This window comes from Hypanus sabinus, chromosome 4, assembly GCF_030144855.1.
Source record: "Hypanus sabinus isolate sHypSab1 chromosome 4, sHypSab1.hap1, whole genome shotgun sequence".
NCBI lineage: Eukaryota > Metazoa > Chordata > Chondrichthyes > Myliobatiformes > Dasyatidae > Hypanus > Hypanus sabinus.
Window position 1 is genome coordinate 23243903 of NC_082709.1, and position 15629 is coordinate 23259531.

General features: G+C 40.1%; 1 protein-coding gene across 7 annotated transcripts in view; it reads right to left on the reverse strand.

The window, feature by feature from the left end:
• Window positions 1-1465: 1465 nt before the first annotated feature.
• Window positions 1466-15629, reverse strand: part of myo3b (myosin IIIB) — a 481967-nt gene continuing 467803 nt past the window's right edge. The window contains exon 36 of one of the 7 annotated variants that reach the window (XM_059966610.1): window positions 1466-2185. In XM_059966610.1, the coding sequence (XP_059822593.1) occupies window positions 2164-2185 (22 nt within the window). In that variant the 3' untranslated portion in view covers window positions 1466-2163. The remainder of the gene's footprint in view (window positions 2186-15629) is intronic. The other 6 variants (XM_059966606.1, XM_059966605.1, XM_059966608.1 and 3 more) reach the window with 6 other exon arrangements.

Genomic DNA, 15629 nt, shown 5'->3' on the forward strand with positions numbered 1-15629 from the left:
TTTCAAACCCTCCATCCCAACACCTGCAGTGGAATCGGTCACTAGTTCAACCCTTTACGAAAACAATTTTATTCTGCACACATTTTCAAGTAAACATAATTATCAATATATTGGGACAAAACTAAAATATTACCCCATAATCCATGCATGATCTTTAATATATTCAGTATAGTGATTATAACTAGCGGCCTTATCAATGGAAATAATTTGGACCCATCAACTCCCCCATTCAACTCTATTTATTAGATTTACAAAATACAAGACCAGTGAACCTGAAGCCAAAACAGGTTGAAAATGAGGGAGCATGCCAAACATCACCTTTGGCTGCAAGTTAATAGTTCGTGGGCTTATATGCAAAATGATACTCAATTTAAACGTACAGTTTTGCTGCGGCAGGTCGAGCGTCAGACGTGAGATACACGCGAATATCTGAATATCAAAGCATAAGCTGATAGCTAACGTTTAGTAAAACAAGGTTAGGCTACTCATTGGGTTAACTTAAAAAGTTTAAGAAAACACTATAGAGTGTTTTCTTCAGGTAACATGATCCTGACAGCAATCGTTAACTTCAATTGTGCGCACATTGCAAACGAAATCCTTCTAAACGATAACACACAGAGATCTTTATCATCCTTTCCTGTAGCAACAATCGGTATCCTCTCAAAGACTTTTGAGACTTGCATAGTTTTAAATGGAGCGGCTCTTTTGAAGGGATTAGAGCGCCAAGTCCTCTCCCACGGCTCCAGATTCAATCGTGGTGAGATGGGAGTTTCACGCTGTGCCAGGGTACTGCCAAGTTAATGCATTTAACTTGGACTTTTTTCGCAGTTATTATTTAGAAACATATTTTACATAATATGGTCTAGGGATATGAAAGACTCATTGAGTTCCCAATTTTTTTTAACAAAAATTGAATGGAATGAAGACTAAGAAAAAACATTAATCAAGATTACTTTCAACCCTCTTCAGAAAACTTCAAATTGTCCGGTCGTCCTGAGACAGTTGGCCTGTACGATTTGTCTTAGAAACAAACCAAATCCATAAAGAATAATTCCGCCGTTCCAGCTTCACAAATCTGAATCTCACACAGGCACTTTAATAGTTGCGTAACACAGCCAGCTTTTATGGTTTTCGAATCAATGAAATTTCACGTTACAGTTCCCCAAAGGTTAAACAAATATGGAAGCTTTTTAGGAGCCTTGATTTTTAAAAATATATACTAGCGGCATTTTATTTCAATGATTGCAATTTGTCTAGGTAGATTGGTAACAGAATTCTGAAAGAAAAAGAGCCTAGACCTGGGTGTATAAAGCCAAGCTCTCCTTTGATGTTATGTGGTTATACGGGTCTTCTATCACACGCTCTGTGCCTCTAGAAATATCTTAATAAGACGCATACCTGCTTGCCGATTTGGAAAATTGAACTGAATATTTGATAGTAGAACTATATCATGAATAGCACAACTAATCTAGCAAATGTGTTGCTATTGACATCTAGGTAACATAAAATTCCAATGAATAGAAAACAAGATGTCATTCTCTATATCATTTTATTTAGCTTGATACTTTTACTTGAATATTGATTAGTCTGAATGACTTTCAAACCATTAAAGGGCCCCAAATACATATTCATTTGAAAATTATAGAATACTTTGGGTTCATTGCCAAATTTTCTGAGACATCCAACAATGTTTTACATCACATAGATGTGCTAATTAAGAGCATATCATTCACCTGGTGAGTAAACCAAGCTACATTTCAATTTATTATGGAGTAGAATATTTGTGGTCAAAATACGTTTCATTGTGCAAAGTTTTTAACTCAATTAAAACAAATGTTTTTAAAAATAAATTACTCGTTTTTGATTAACATAGGAATACAATTGGCAATGCATTTGAAAATCATTTAACAGTATTTGGTGTTATAGTGGTTTCTAAATACGGTTCAGTTTTATTCAAAAACAGAGGTGAACATTTAGATATTTACATATCACTGTGTCTGATACAACCAATGTTAACAACAAACTCCCCTTAATGCTTTATTAATTCTTGCATGAAAGCATTTCATTTTGACATAAATCTCTAGGTTACACATTAATTAATATACTAATTATATATCCATTGTTTAAGCTCTTTGAAGCATTTAATACAGAAAGCACTTGTCTTCAAGCAAGAGTCCAAATCAACCTGAAAATAAAAAGAAATATGATAGCTTATCTTTAAAGATAAGTATAAAATATACTGGTTGTTGAAAATTTTAATTTGTGCATTATCAATTTCAATATACAAATAAACAAGAAGTTCTTGTTATTTATTCACATTCACCATGATTCCTCTAAATCAAAAATAAAATTTAATCAAAAATGAAGAAACAAAAATACAAATGGACCATCAGCAGGAAACATATATGGTCAACAAGTCTAAACAATCCACAGTACTTCAGTTACTTCCATCAAAAGACAAAATTCTGATTATCAACATGAGTTATAGTGTATAATATTCTGTTTCAGATCATAATGATAAGCATAAACTTGAGATTTCTTTCAAACCAAAGTGCACAATTAAATTGATTCAATTACATTTCTTCAGACAAACAGGAAGTGCATTTGTCATTTGGATTTTAAAGCATTGTTCCTGACTGGCTCTTCCAGTCTGGCCTGTGTTTTCCTGATTTCCAGTCTATTGGATTATGACGTATGTGGATTGATGTCATGATGCCCAGAGCATTTGTGCAGAGACCTTTTGGTAAAACTTAGCTATATCCAAATAATTTTCTGCATTCATTCTAAGAGTAATATGCAATTGGAAATTTAATTTCAAAACAGTCCTGCATACCTTTTTGACAAAATTCCAAATGCAAATTAACACTACTGTGCATTCTTGAATCCAAATTACGCAAGACTATTTATGCTGTGATTTAGAATAAACAGTTCAGAAGTGAAATTCCTACAAGTTGCACTCTGACATTATTTACATACAATTTAATTATTGCACTGTCATGCTCCTTTCAGTGCTGCGATACTAAAATTAATGCATTCCTATCTCTTTAGAAAAATATTTTTCGATGACACCAAAGCACTTTTGGATATGGGGTGCCTCAGTAAATCTCTTTGAAATGAGTGCAATGGAAGAGACCAACATGTAAAGAACCCATTCCAACTGATTAGGGTAGGTGGAGAAATTGTTGCCAATCATTAGAGATGCTAATCAGTTAATGTAAGTATCATGAGAGCAGCATGTAGACTGCCACCTTTGTTCTCGCATACCCCTCTGCTATCACAACTGAGGCCAGGAACCAAATGATAATCGGAGAAATAATTTCAAATCACACTGGGCCCTCCCTTCCATCATATTCTTCTATAGACTTTGCAAGGCACATATAGTTAACAAAAATATAGTTAGAAAAGTACCAATTTACACAAATTAGTACAATGACATTTATATAGACCATTTATATTACCTTTCAACTACAAATTTGGTTGAACATGTTAAGCCATCTTGTTAAGTAAGCAATGAACATTTGTTAATTCTATTTTATTTTTAAATAATGCACTAATTGCTGTTGTAGGCTTGGCATTAACTGGAGAATTTATACTTGTCTGTTCCTAACTGCAAAACACTCTTCTTTTTTTTGTGTTGCAGAGGATAAATTTTGTGTGTGAAGTAGCAGGATTTTATTATTGTCAGGTCATTAAAGAGAATCCTGGCAGCTGTTACAGATATCATAAGAAAGTACTTTCAATTTGTCATTCCAATGACAAGAGAAAGTTTACCATACTACCATAAGACAAGGGAGCAGAATTAGGAAATTTAGCCTATTGAGTTTGCTCCACCATTTCATCATGGCTGATCCTGAAGCCCACTCAACCCCAGTACACCTGCCTTCTTGACGTAACTTTTGATGCCCTGACCAATCAGAAAACCATGAATTTTTGCTTTAAATATACCCACAGTCTCGGCCTCCACACTTGTCTGTGGTAGAGCAGTCCACAGATTCAATACTCCCTAGCTAAAAAATTTCTTCCTTACCTCTGTTTTAAAGGGTTGCCCCTCAATTTTGAAGTTGTGGCCTCTAGTTCTAGGAGGCATGAGAGGGCACAGTTTTAAGGTGCTTGGAAGTAGGTACAGAGGAGATGTCAGGGGTAAGTTTTGTTTATGTAGAGAGAAGTGAGTGTGTGGAATGGGCTGCCAGCAACGGTGGTGGAGGCGGATACGATAAGGTATTTTAAGAGATCCCTGGACAGGTACATGGAGCTCAGAAAGCAGAGGGCTATGGGTAACCCGAGGTAATTTCTAAGGTAAGGACATGTTTGGCATTGCTTTGTGCACTGAAGGGCCTGTATTGTGCTGTAGGTTTTCTATGTTTCTATATTTCTAAAACTTAGACAATATTCCAAGTGTGGCCTGACTAGTGTCTAATAAAGCCTCAGCATTATCTCCTTGCTTTTATTTTCTATTCCTCTTGAAATTAATGCAAACATTACATTTGCTTTCTTTACTATAGCCTCAATCTATAAATTAACCCTCCAGGAGTCTTGCACAATGACTCCTAAGTCCATCTGTACCTCTGATGTTTGAATTTTCACCTCACTTAGATAATAGTCTGCACTTCTATTCCTTTTACTTTCCCAACACTGTATTCTATCTGCCACTTTTTTGCCCATTCTTCCAATTTGTATAAGTCCTTTTGCAATTGCATTGCTTCCTCAGCACTACATATCCCTTCACCTATCTTAGTATCATCTGTTAACTTTGCAACAAAGCCATTAACTCCATTATGTTAATCATTGACAAACAATGTGAAAAGTAACGGTCCCAATACTGACACCTGAGGAACACCACTAGTCACCAGCAGCCAACCAGAAAATGTCCCTTTATTCCCACTGACTGCATCCTGCCTGTCAGCCATTCCTTTATCCATGCCAGTATCTCTCCTGTAATGCCATGAGATTTTATCTTGTTAAGCAGCCTCATGTGTGGCACCTTATCAAGTGCCTTCTGAAAATCCAAGTAAATAACATTCACTGCCTCTCCTCTGTCCACCTTGCTTGTTACTTCTTCAAAGAGCTCTAACAGATTTGTCAGGCAAGATTTCCCTTTACAGAAACCATGCTGACTTTGACATTTTATCATTACTCTCCAAGAACCATGAAGAAGAAGAAGAAGAAGAATAGCCCTTAACTCGGCAGTTGAGTTATCAGGGCACTGTCATGACGGTGTTTCCATAGCAAGCTGTTCTTGCTTTTATGAGGCCGAGTTGCTAGCTCGACGCTCAACCTGACTTGGACTCAAAGTTGGGAACCTTCGCTCCAGAGTCCAGCACTGATATTATTGCGCCGCCAAGCGGGGAAGAACCCCAAAACAACGGACAATTCCCTAACCATGGAGGTTAGGCTAACTGATCTATAAATTCCTTTCTTTTGCCTTCTTAAAGAGTAGTGTGACATTTGCAATTTTCTAGTACTCCGTAGCTATGCCAGAATCGAGTGCTTCGGGAAAGATCATAACTAATACCTCTACTATCTCTTCGGCAACCTCTTTCATAACTCTGGGATGTAGTCTATCTGGTCCAGGTGACTTACCCACTTTAAGATCTTTCAGTATGCCCAGCACTTTTTCCTTTGTAATAGCAGTGGCACTCACTCCTGCTTCCTGACACTCATGGACCTCTGGCACACAGATATTGTTTTCCACAGTGAAGAATGATGCAAAGTACTTCTTAATATTTTCCTGAAATTTCTTTATCCCCCCATTACTACCTCACCAGCATCATTTATCCAGTGGTTAATATCAACTATCACCTCCCTTTTACTCTTTGTGTAACTGAAAAAACTTTTAGCATCCTGCTTTGTATTATTGGCTAGTCTGCCCTCATATTTCATCTTTTAGATTCTTATGGCTCTTTTAGTTGCCCTTTGTTAGATTTTTAAAACTTCCCAATCATCTAACTTCTCACTTATTTTCACTACATTATATGGCCCTTTCCTTGGCTTTTAGATAGTCCTTAACTTCCTTTATCAGCCATGGTTTTCTACCCCTGCTATTCGAGAACTTCTTCTTCTGCTGGACATATCTATCCTTCTCCTTGTGAACTAATCCTAGAAACTTTGTCCACCTCTGTTCTGCCATCATCCCCGCCAGTATCCTTCTCCAATCCACCTGGGCAAGCTCCTCTCTCATGCCTCTGTAATTCTCTTCATTCCATTGTGATACTGATACATGTGACTTATTCTTCTCCCTCTCAAATTCCAGTATGAATTCAATCATATTATGATCACTGTCTCCTAAAGGTTCCTTTATCTTAAGCTCCCTAATAAAATCTGGGTTATTATACAACACCCAATCTAAGATAGCCTTTCCCCAAGTAGGCACAAGCACAAGTTGCTCTAAAAAGCTATTTTGGAGGCATTCACCAAATTCCCTCTCTCGCAATCTGACACCAACCTGATTTTCCCAATCCCCATGCATCTTGAAGCCCACCATTACAATTGTGACATTCCCTTATTACATGCCCTTTCCAGCTCTCTTTTCAATCTCAACCCAACATCTTGCTACTATTTGGAGGTCTATATGAATCCCATAATTTTTTTTTACCCTTGTAGCTTCTTAACTTCCCCCCATAAAGATTTGACATTCTCTGACCTTATGTCACCTCTTTCTAAAGATGTAATTCCATCTCCTACCAACAGAGCCACACCACTGCCTTTGCCTTCCTGCCTTTCTTTGATATTATGCTCCCAGTTATGGCCTTCTTTCAGCCACAATTCAGTGATGCCCACAACATCATGCTGACCAATCACTAATTGTGCCACTTCATCCACCTTATTGCAAATACTATGTGCATATTAATACAGCACCTTCAGTCCTGCATTCTTTGCTGTTTCGAATTTTGCCTCTGTGGTACAATTTAACTCCTTGCATTGTCTGCATTTGTACCCAATCATTGGCTGGTCCTTCCTTACATTCATATTACCACAACTTCTGGCTGCTCAGACTCCCTCTTCAGGATATTGTGGACACACTCAGAACCATTGCGGACCCTGGCACTTGGGAGGCAAACTATCATCTGTGTTTCTTTTATGCAGCCACAGAATCGTTACTGATGCCATCCTCTTCTGAGCCACAGGGCCAGAGGCATGGCCACTGTTGCTCCTCCCAGGTAAGTTGACCCCTTCAGCTGTACACAAATTGGAGTACTTATTGTTGGGGGCAACAGCCAGAGGATGCTCTCCACTATCTGACATTTTCCCTTCCCTCTCTTGACATCCGTCTCCTGTAGCATTCGGTGATTATCTCCCTGTAGCTACTGTCTATGACCTCCTCACTTACTCCAACAAGCCAAAGGTAATTGAGCTGCAGCTCCAGTTCCCTAACATGGTCTTTAAGGAGCTGTATCTTGATGCACCTGGTGCAGATATTGCCATCTGGGAGGCTGGAAGTCTCCCAAAAATCCCACATCTAACACCCAGAACAGGCCACTGGCTCAGCAGACATGCCCCCTATTCTTCAAAGAGTTAAATAAGAAAAAGAATTAAGAAATAAATTTACCTACTTACTTAATCTCTGCATGTCTTGCCAAAGCCTTACCACTCTGACTCAGACCACTCCGATGATGACGGCACCTCGCTTTTATGGTGACTGGGTTGAGCTTCCTGACCTGTGCAAGAACGCTTCTACTGCGCCTGCACTGCTGTTCGATCAAAGACTCCCCAACTATTAAGTATGCATGTTATTGAATTCACTACTTCTAATTGGACAGTTTGTGACTTGGGTTGAGACCCTTCATCTGGACTGAACGATAAAGGGGAAATAGGCCTCATGCAAAAGTGACGGATAGGAGTGCAGCAAGAGCTAGCTAGTGATATGTAGATCCAGGTGAGGAGAGGTGATAGATGGAGGAGGGTAGAGAGGAAATGGCAACAGAGGCTGGGAGGAGATAGGTGGAGGCAACGAGGCTAAAGAAGATGGAACCTGATAGAGAGGAAGGTGGAGCCAGTGGGGGTGGGTGGGGGAAGTGGGAGGAATGTGTGCATGATGGGCAGATAGAGTGGGTGGAGGAGGGGAAAGAAATAGGGTGCTGGATGCTCAAGTCGGATTGGAAAATCAGGAGGAGAGAGAATATGGACTGGGTGAAACAATTTAGTGCAAGTTGTAGAATGCTCTGTTCATGCTGCTGGTTTGTAGAATTGGAGGTGTGTTCCTCGTCATCCAACTTCTGGTATTTTCTGTTTCCTCCTCCACTTGCCTATCACCCCTCCTCATTTGGATGCACACATTGCTTGCTAGCTCTTGCTCCAATCCTTCCCTCCATCTATTAACAGTCCCCATCTCCTTTCTACTTTTCAGTCCGGATGAAGGGCCTTGATTCAAAATATCCTGTTCCCTCCATAGATGTTACCTGATCTGCTGAGCTCCTCCAGCATCTTGTTTTGTTTTGCTCCACATTCCAGCATCCAGTCTCAACCATAGATTATCCATATACTAAGATCAATTGTACATTTATACATTGATATATCTATCTTGTTATTTCCAGGATCAAATGAAAGGATTCATATATTGCAGATGATATCCCGCAGCTGCATCTCCTCTGGTATGGGAGCAGCTACACATCAGACCAGAAGTCCCTACAAAGGACTGTGAGAGCGGCCGAGAGGATCATAGGAGCCTCCCTACCATCCATCAGGGACCTTTATCAGGAGTGCTGCAAATGCAGGGCCCTTGGTATTATTAAGGATCCCACCCATCCATCCAGCATCATCTTTGACTTTCTACCATCAGGCAGGAGACTCTGATGCATAAAAACAAGAATAGTCAGGATGGGAAACAGTTTATTCCCTCAGGCCACTCCCTGCCGCATTGCATTCTAAGTGTCACTGGTTAATCTGTTCTGTACCGTACAATATTTAATTTATGCACTTTATTTATGTGTACTCCATCTGTCAACTTCTCCCTACTTTCATAAGTTATTATGTGTTATGTATACTATGGTGCTTTACATCCTAGTTTGGAGAAATGTTGTATAGTTTGACAATATTGCATGTATATAATTAAACGATAATAAATCTGACATGACTTGACTTGATAATATGACACAGACCAAATCAAGTGACAATGCTGAATGTGGAAAAACACACTTATTATAATTGAATGGGTGTAACCACAACTGGTGACATTTTTAAACATTCATGGTGAAAGAGAAAATAATAATACTAGAAATATGCTGAATTAAAAGAGAAAATGGAAAGAATATGGTATATGAATAAGGTATACATTGTCCCAATAGTAATATCTACAACTGGTATCATCCCAGTGTTACTAGACAATAGCATTAAACAATTAGGGCTAGACAGCAATATTTATGTAAATCTCCAAAGGACGAAATAGTGGCACATCTAGATGGCAGAAATAGGATTAGGCCGAGCCAGCATGGATTTACCAAGGGCAAATCATGCTTGACTAATCTGTTGGAGTTTTTTGAGGGTGTAACAAGGATGTTAGATGAGGGTAAGCCAGTAGATGTTGTGTACCTAGATTTTCAGAAGGCATTCGATAAGGTGCCACATAGGAGATTGGTGAGTAAAATCAGAGCTCATGACATTGGGGGCAGGGTTTCAACATGGATAGAAAACTGGTTGGCAGATAGAAAGCAAAGGGTAGCAGTGAATGGGTGTTTCTCAGACTGGCTGGAGGTGACTAGTGGGGTACCACAGGGCTCTGTATTGGGACCACAGCTCTTTACGATTTATGTCAATGATTTAGATGAGGGCATTGAAAACTATATCAGCAAGTTTGCTGACGATAGTAAACTGGGTGGCAGTGTGACATGCGAAGAGGATGTTAGGAGAATACAGGGAGACTTGGATAGGCTGAGTGAGTGGGCAGATACTTGGCAGATGTCATTCAATGTGAATAAATGTGAAGTTATCCACTTTGGAAGCAGGAACAAGAGGGCAGAGTATTGTCTGAACGGTGTAGAGTTAGGTAAGGGAGAAATGCAAGGAGACCTAGGAGTCCTAATTCACCAGTCAATGAAGGTGAATGAGCAAGTGCAACAGGCAGTGAAGAGGGCAAATGGAATGTTGGCCTTTGTTACAAGGGGAATTGAATACAAGAGCAAGGATGTTCTTTTGCATTTGTACAGGGCCCTGGTGAGACCACACCTGGAATATTGTGTACAGTTTTGGTCTCCAGGTTTAAGGAAGGACATTCTGGCAATTGAGGAAGTGCAGCGTAGATTCACTAGGTTGATTCCTGGGATGGCAGGGCTGTCTTACGCAGAGAGATTGGAGAGATTGGGCTTGTACACGCTGGAATTGAGGAGATTGAGAGAGGATCTGATTGAAACGTTTAAGATAATTAAAGGATTTGATAGGATTGAGGCAGGAAATATGTTCCAGATGTTGGGAGAGTCCAGTACCAGAGGGCATGGATTGAGAATAAGAGGTCAGTTATTTAAAACAGAGTTGAGGAAGAGCTTCTTCTCCCAGAGAGTTGTGGAGGTGTGGAATGCACTGCCTCAGAAGACGGTGGAGGCCAATTCTCTGGATGCTTTCAAGAAGGAGCTGGATAGATATCTGATGGATAGGGGAATCAAGGGATATGGGGACAAGGCAGGGACTGGGTATTGATAGTGAATGATCAGCCATGATCTCAGAATGGCGGTGCAGACTCGAGGGGCCGGATGGTCTACTTCTGCACCTATTGTCTATTGTCTATTGCCACAAAACTAAACACCACTAAAAAAGTCTTAAAGTTCTTAGCAATTGAGAAATGAGTTTTCTTGGCTATGTCCAGCTTGAGCTGAGAAAAAATAAAAATAATAATAATAACTTATTTAGAGAGCACTTTTCATACTAATTATGTAGTTCAAATTGCTTTACAATGGAATAATGTGCAAACATGAAATTAAAAGACAAAAAGGTGTTAGTTAAAAGCAAGGTAACTAGCATTCTTGTTTCTGAAATGTACAATACTTCAAGTCATAGAACACTTCAGCACAGAAATAGGCCCTTCAGCCCATCTAGTCCATGCTGGACTATTATTCTGCTTAGTCTCATCAACCTACATCTGGACCATAGTCTTCTATTTCCCTCCAATCCGGGTGCTTATCCAAATTTCTCTTCAACGCTGGAATTGAATCCACATTCACTACTTCTGTTAGCAGCTCATTCCATACTCTCATCAACCTCTGAGTGAAGATGTTCCCCTTAAATATTTTACCTATCAATCATACATATATTTACATACTTTCTCAGAAATATAGAATGAGTTAAATGCTAATAAGTGATTTTTGGAGAAAAGGCAGTGCCTTTGTAAATGCAATCTCATTGTTTAAAATTTATTTTAGGGCATCTGGCAACTGTAATGGGGCATTAACTTCACAAATGTTCAAACATAGACTTGGATCAGTTAGCAGAAAACAATGGTGAACACCAAAGCAGGAGCATTGAACAATCTTCTTGACAATCATCGTCAAAATTTCAGCTAAGCTGGAGGTTTAACACAGAACAGCACAGCATTGGACAAGCCCTTCAGTCCATTAAGTTGTGTTGACCTTTTATCCTACTCTAAGAGTCAATCTAACACTACATTGATTGGCCTAATCTCAAACAATAATGAGGTGGCCTACAGGGAAGAAGTCATCTCTCTGACACAGTGGTGTCTAGAAAACAACCTCTCCCTCAATGTTGCAAGAACAAAGGAGCTGGTTGTGGATTACAGGAGGAATGGAGACAGACTAACCCCTATTGACACAGATGGATCTGGGGTTGAGAGGGTAAACAGCTTTAAGTTCTTCGGCATCCACATCACCGAGGACCTCACGTGGACTGTACACACCAGCTGTGTGGTGAAAAAGGCACGACAGCGCCTCGTTCACCTCCGACGGTTGAGGAAGTTTGTTATGGGGCTCCAAATCTTAAGAACTTTCTACAGGGGCACAATTGAGAGCATCCTGACTGGCTGCATCACTGCCTGGTATGGGAACTGTACTTCCCTGAATCGCAGTATTCAGCAGAGAGTAGTGCGGATAGCCCAGCGCATCTGTAGTTGTGAACTTCCCATGATTCAGGACATTTACAAGGACAGGTGTGTAAAAAGAGCCCATAGGATCATTGGGGACCCAATCTATCCCAACCACAATCTATTCCAGCTGCTACCATCCGGGAAGCGGTACTGTATCATAAAAGCCAGGACCAATGGGGTCTGGGACAGCTTCCTCCACCAGGCCATCAGACTGATTAACTCACGCTGATTTGAGTATATTCTATATTACGTTGACTGTTCTATTTATTATAAATTATATTAAATTACTATGATTGTACATTGCACATTTAGATAGAGATATTAAGATTTTTACTCCTCATGTATGTGAAGGATGTAACAAATAAAGTCAATTCAATTTGCAAATTTACCGATGACACAAAGCTGGGTGGCAGTGTGAAATGTCAGGAGGATGTTATGAGAATGCAGGGTGACTTGGACAGGTTGGGTGAGTGGGCAAATGTATAGCAGATGCAGTTTAATGTGGATAAATGTGAGGTTATCCACTTTGGTGGCAAGAACAGGAAGGTAGATTACTATCTAAATGGAGTCAAGTTAGGAAAAGGGGAAGTACAATGAGATCTAGGTGTTATTGTACATCAGTCAATGAAAGCAAGCATGCAGGTACAGCAGGCAGTAAAGAAAGCTAATGGCATGCTGGCCTTTATAACAAGAGGAACTGAGTATAGGAATAAAGAGGTCCTTCTGCAGCTGTACAGGGCCCTGGTGAGACCCCACCTGGAGTATTGTGTGCAGTTTTGGTCTCCAAATTTGAGGAAGGACATTCTTGCTATTGAGGGAGTGCAGCGTAGGTTCACAAGGTTAATTCCCAGAATGGCGGGACTGTCATATGTTAAAAGATTGGAGCGACTGGGTTTGTATACACTGGAATTTAGAAGGATGAGAGGGGATCTGATTGAAACATATAAGATTATTAAGGGATTGGATGTGCTGGAGGCAGGAAGCATGTTCCCACTGATGGGTGAGTCCAGAACTAGAGGCCACAGTTTAAGAATAAGGGGTAGGCCATTTAGAACAGAGATGCAGAAAAACTTTTTCACCCAGAGAGTGGTGGATATGTGGAATGCTCTGCCCCAGAAGGCAGTGGAGGCCAAGTCTCTGGATGCATTCAAGAGAGAGTTAGATAGAGCTCTTGTAGATAGCGGGGTCAAGGGATATGGGGAGAGGGCAGGAATGGGGTACTGATTGTGTACAAGTTTGCAGATGTGACCACCATGGAGGGCCAAGTCTCAATGTCAACAAAACAAAAGAGCTAATCATTGACTTCAGGAAAGGAGTGGTCCTGTTTATATCAATAGCGCTGAGGCTAAGAGGATTGAAAGCTTCAAACTCCAGGAGTAAACATCTCTGACGCACGGTCATAGTCCAACCACGTGGACACCATGGCCACGAAAGTGCACCAACACCTCTACTTCTTCAGAAGGCTATAAAAATTCAAATTGTCCCTACTGAACAAAATGGTACACACAAATCATTCTATTCAGATGGTATTGAAAATACTCTGCTCATGACCACAAGAAAGTGCAGAGAATTAAGGACACAGCTCAACAAATCAGCCTCTCCTCCATGAAACACACACAAAATGCTGGAGGAACTCAGCAGGCCAGGGCACTCTCTATGGGAAAGACTACAGTCAACATTTCAGGCCAAGACCCTTTGGCAGGTTCTTTTTGTGATTGTCTCTCTTCAATGGACTCTTCCTACACTTTGCACCGCATCAGTAAAACAACCATCATAATCCAACACCCCACCCACCCTGGACATTCTAGCTTTTCACTCTTCCCATCAGGCAGAAGATATAAAAACCTGAAAGCATGTACCAACAGGATCAAGGACAGCTTCTGTCCCACTGTTATAAGACTATTGAATGGTCTGCCTGCATGATAAAATGGGATCTTGACCTTACAACCTACTCTGTTATGGCCTTTACCTTATTGTCTGGATGCGTTGCACTTTCACTGTAACAGTAGCATTTTATTCTGCATTCAGTTACTGCTTTTTTCTTGTACTATTCCAATGTACTGATGTAATGAAATTATCTGTATGGATGGAATGCAAAACAATTTTTTCCCCACTGTACATGCAACAATAATAAACAAATTTACCAATTACTATCACAAACAAGAGAAAATCTGCAGATGCTATAAATCTAAGCAACTCACACAAAATGCTAGAAGAACTCAGCAGGCCAAGCAGCATCTATGGAAAAGAGTGCAAGACCCTTCAGCAGGATTGGCGCCAGGTCTGCTGAGTTCCTCCAGCATTTTGTGTGTGTTACCAATTATTACCCTTTGGCATTGCTGTCTTGAAATAGATTTTCATTATTCCTTCCCTCCAAAACCCATTCACCACTCTACCCTTGCAACTAACCATTCCTTCTCCAAACTCCATGACTATATTAAACACAAAGTACACTGCAGATACTGGGGTCAAAGTAACATGTACAACAAGCTGGAGGAACTCAGCAGGTACGGCAGCCTCCATGGAAATGAGCAGTCAACGTCTTGGCCCAAAACGTTGACTGCTCATTTCCACGGATGCTGCCCGACCTGCTGAGTTCCTCCAGCTTGTTGTACATGTTTCCATGATGATATTATAGCTCCAAGATTCCTGTTGACCTTTCGTAGATCTTCATGTTTGAATCCCTCAAATTAGATTTCTTCCGTCAAAAACACTTCCTCTCAGAATGTTAATGAGCATTTCAGCAGTGCCTGAGCTGAAACAAAGGACATTGGATATGTAACAAGTTCTCCTACTGATCTTAAAGTGGCCCAAAAAAAGATATCTCAATATCTTCCCTTCTCAGATATTGTTTGCTATTGGACTAATTTAGATCAGGGGTTCCCAACCTGGGGTCCAAAGATCTTTTGATTGATGGTAGGTGTCCATGGCATAAAAATGTTTGGGAAACCCTGGTTTAGATAATCTCTCTTTTCCAGCAATAGCAAAGTCATCTAACAGACTAGTAGCCGGTCAAAGTGAGAATTACCATCAAATGCAAACTAGAATATGTATAGATTTTAGCTAATTCATTAAATATTTTACAAAACATGAAATAAAGGTAAGACTACAGTATACTGTATAAATGAGAATAAAGTAAACTCTGAAACATCGTAAAAATAGGTGATAAAAATTAAAAGCTATATTATTTATTAAAAGGAACTATCTACACACACATAACATTAGATACTGAGAGACAAAGAGAATGCTTGGGATTATTTATGAATAGCAGATTCAAAAATTCATAATTCTATACCACCATAGAAATAGGCCCCTCAGCATAACTTATCCATGCTGACCAAAATGCCTATTGACACAAATCCAATTTGTCTGTATCTGGCCTATGCCCCGTAAACCTTTCCCGTCCATTTATCTGTCTGAATGTCAGTTGTAATTCTTCCTACCGCTCTCGTCACCTCTGGCAGCTCATTCCATCATATCCATCACCCTCTGCGCAAAATACTTTTCTTTCTTTCCACTCTCACCTTCAACAATTGCCCTCTAGTTCTAAACTCCCATGCCTTGAGAAGAAGGCTGCCACTATCTACCCAATTTATGCCCCTCGTAA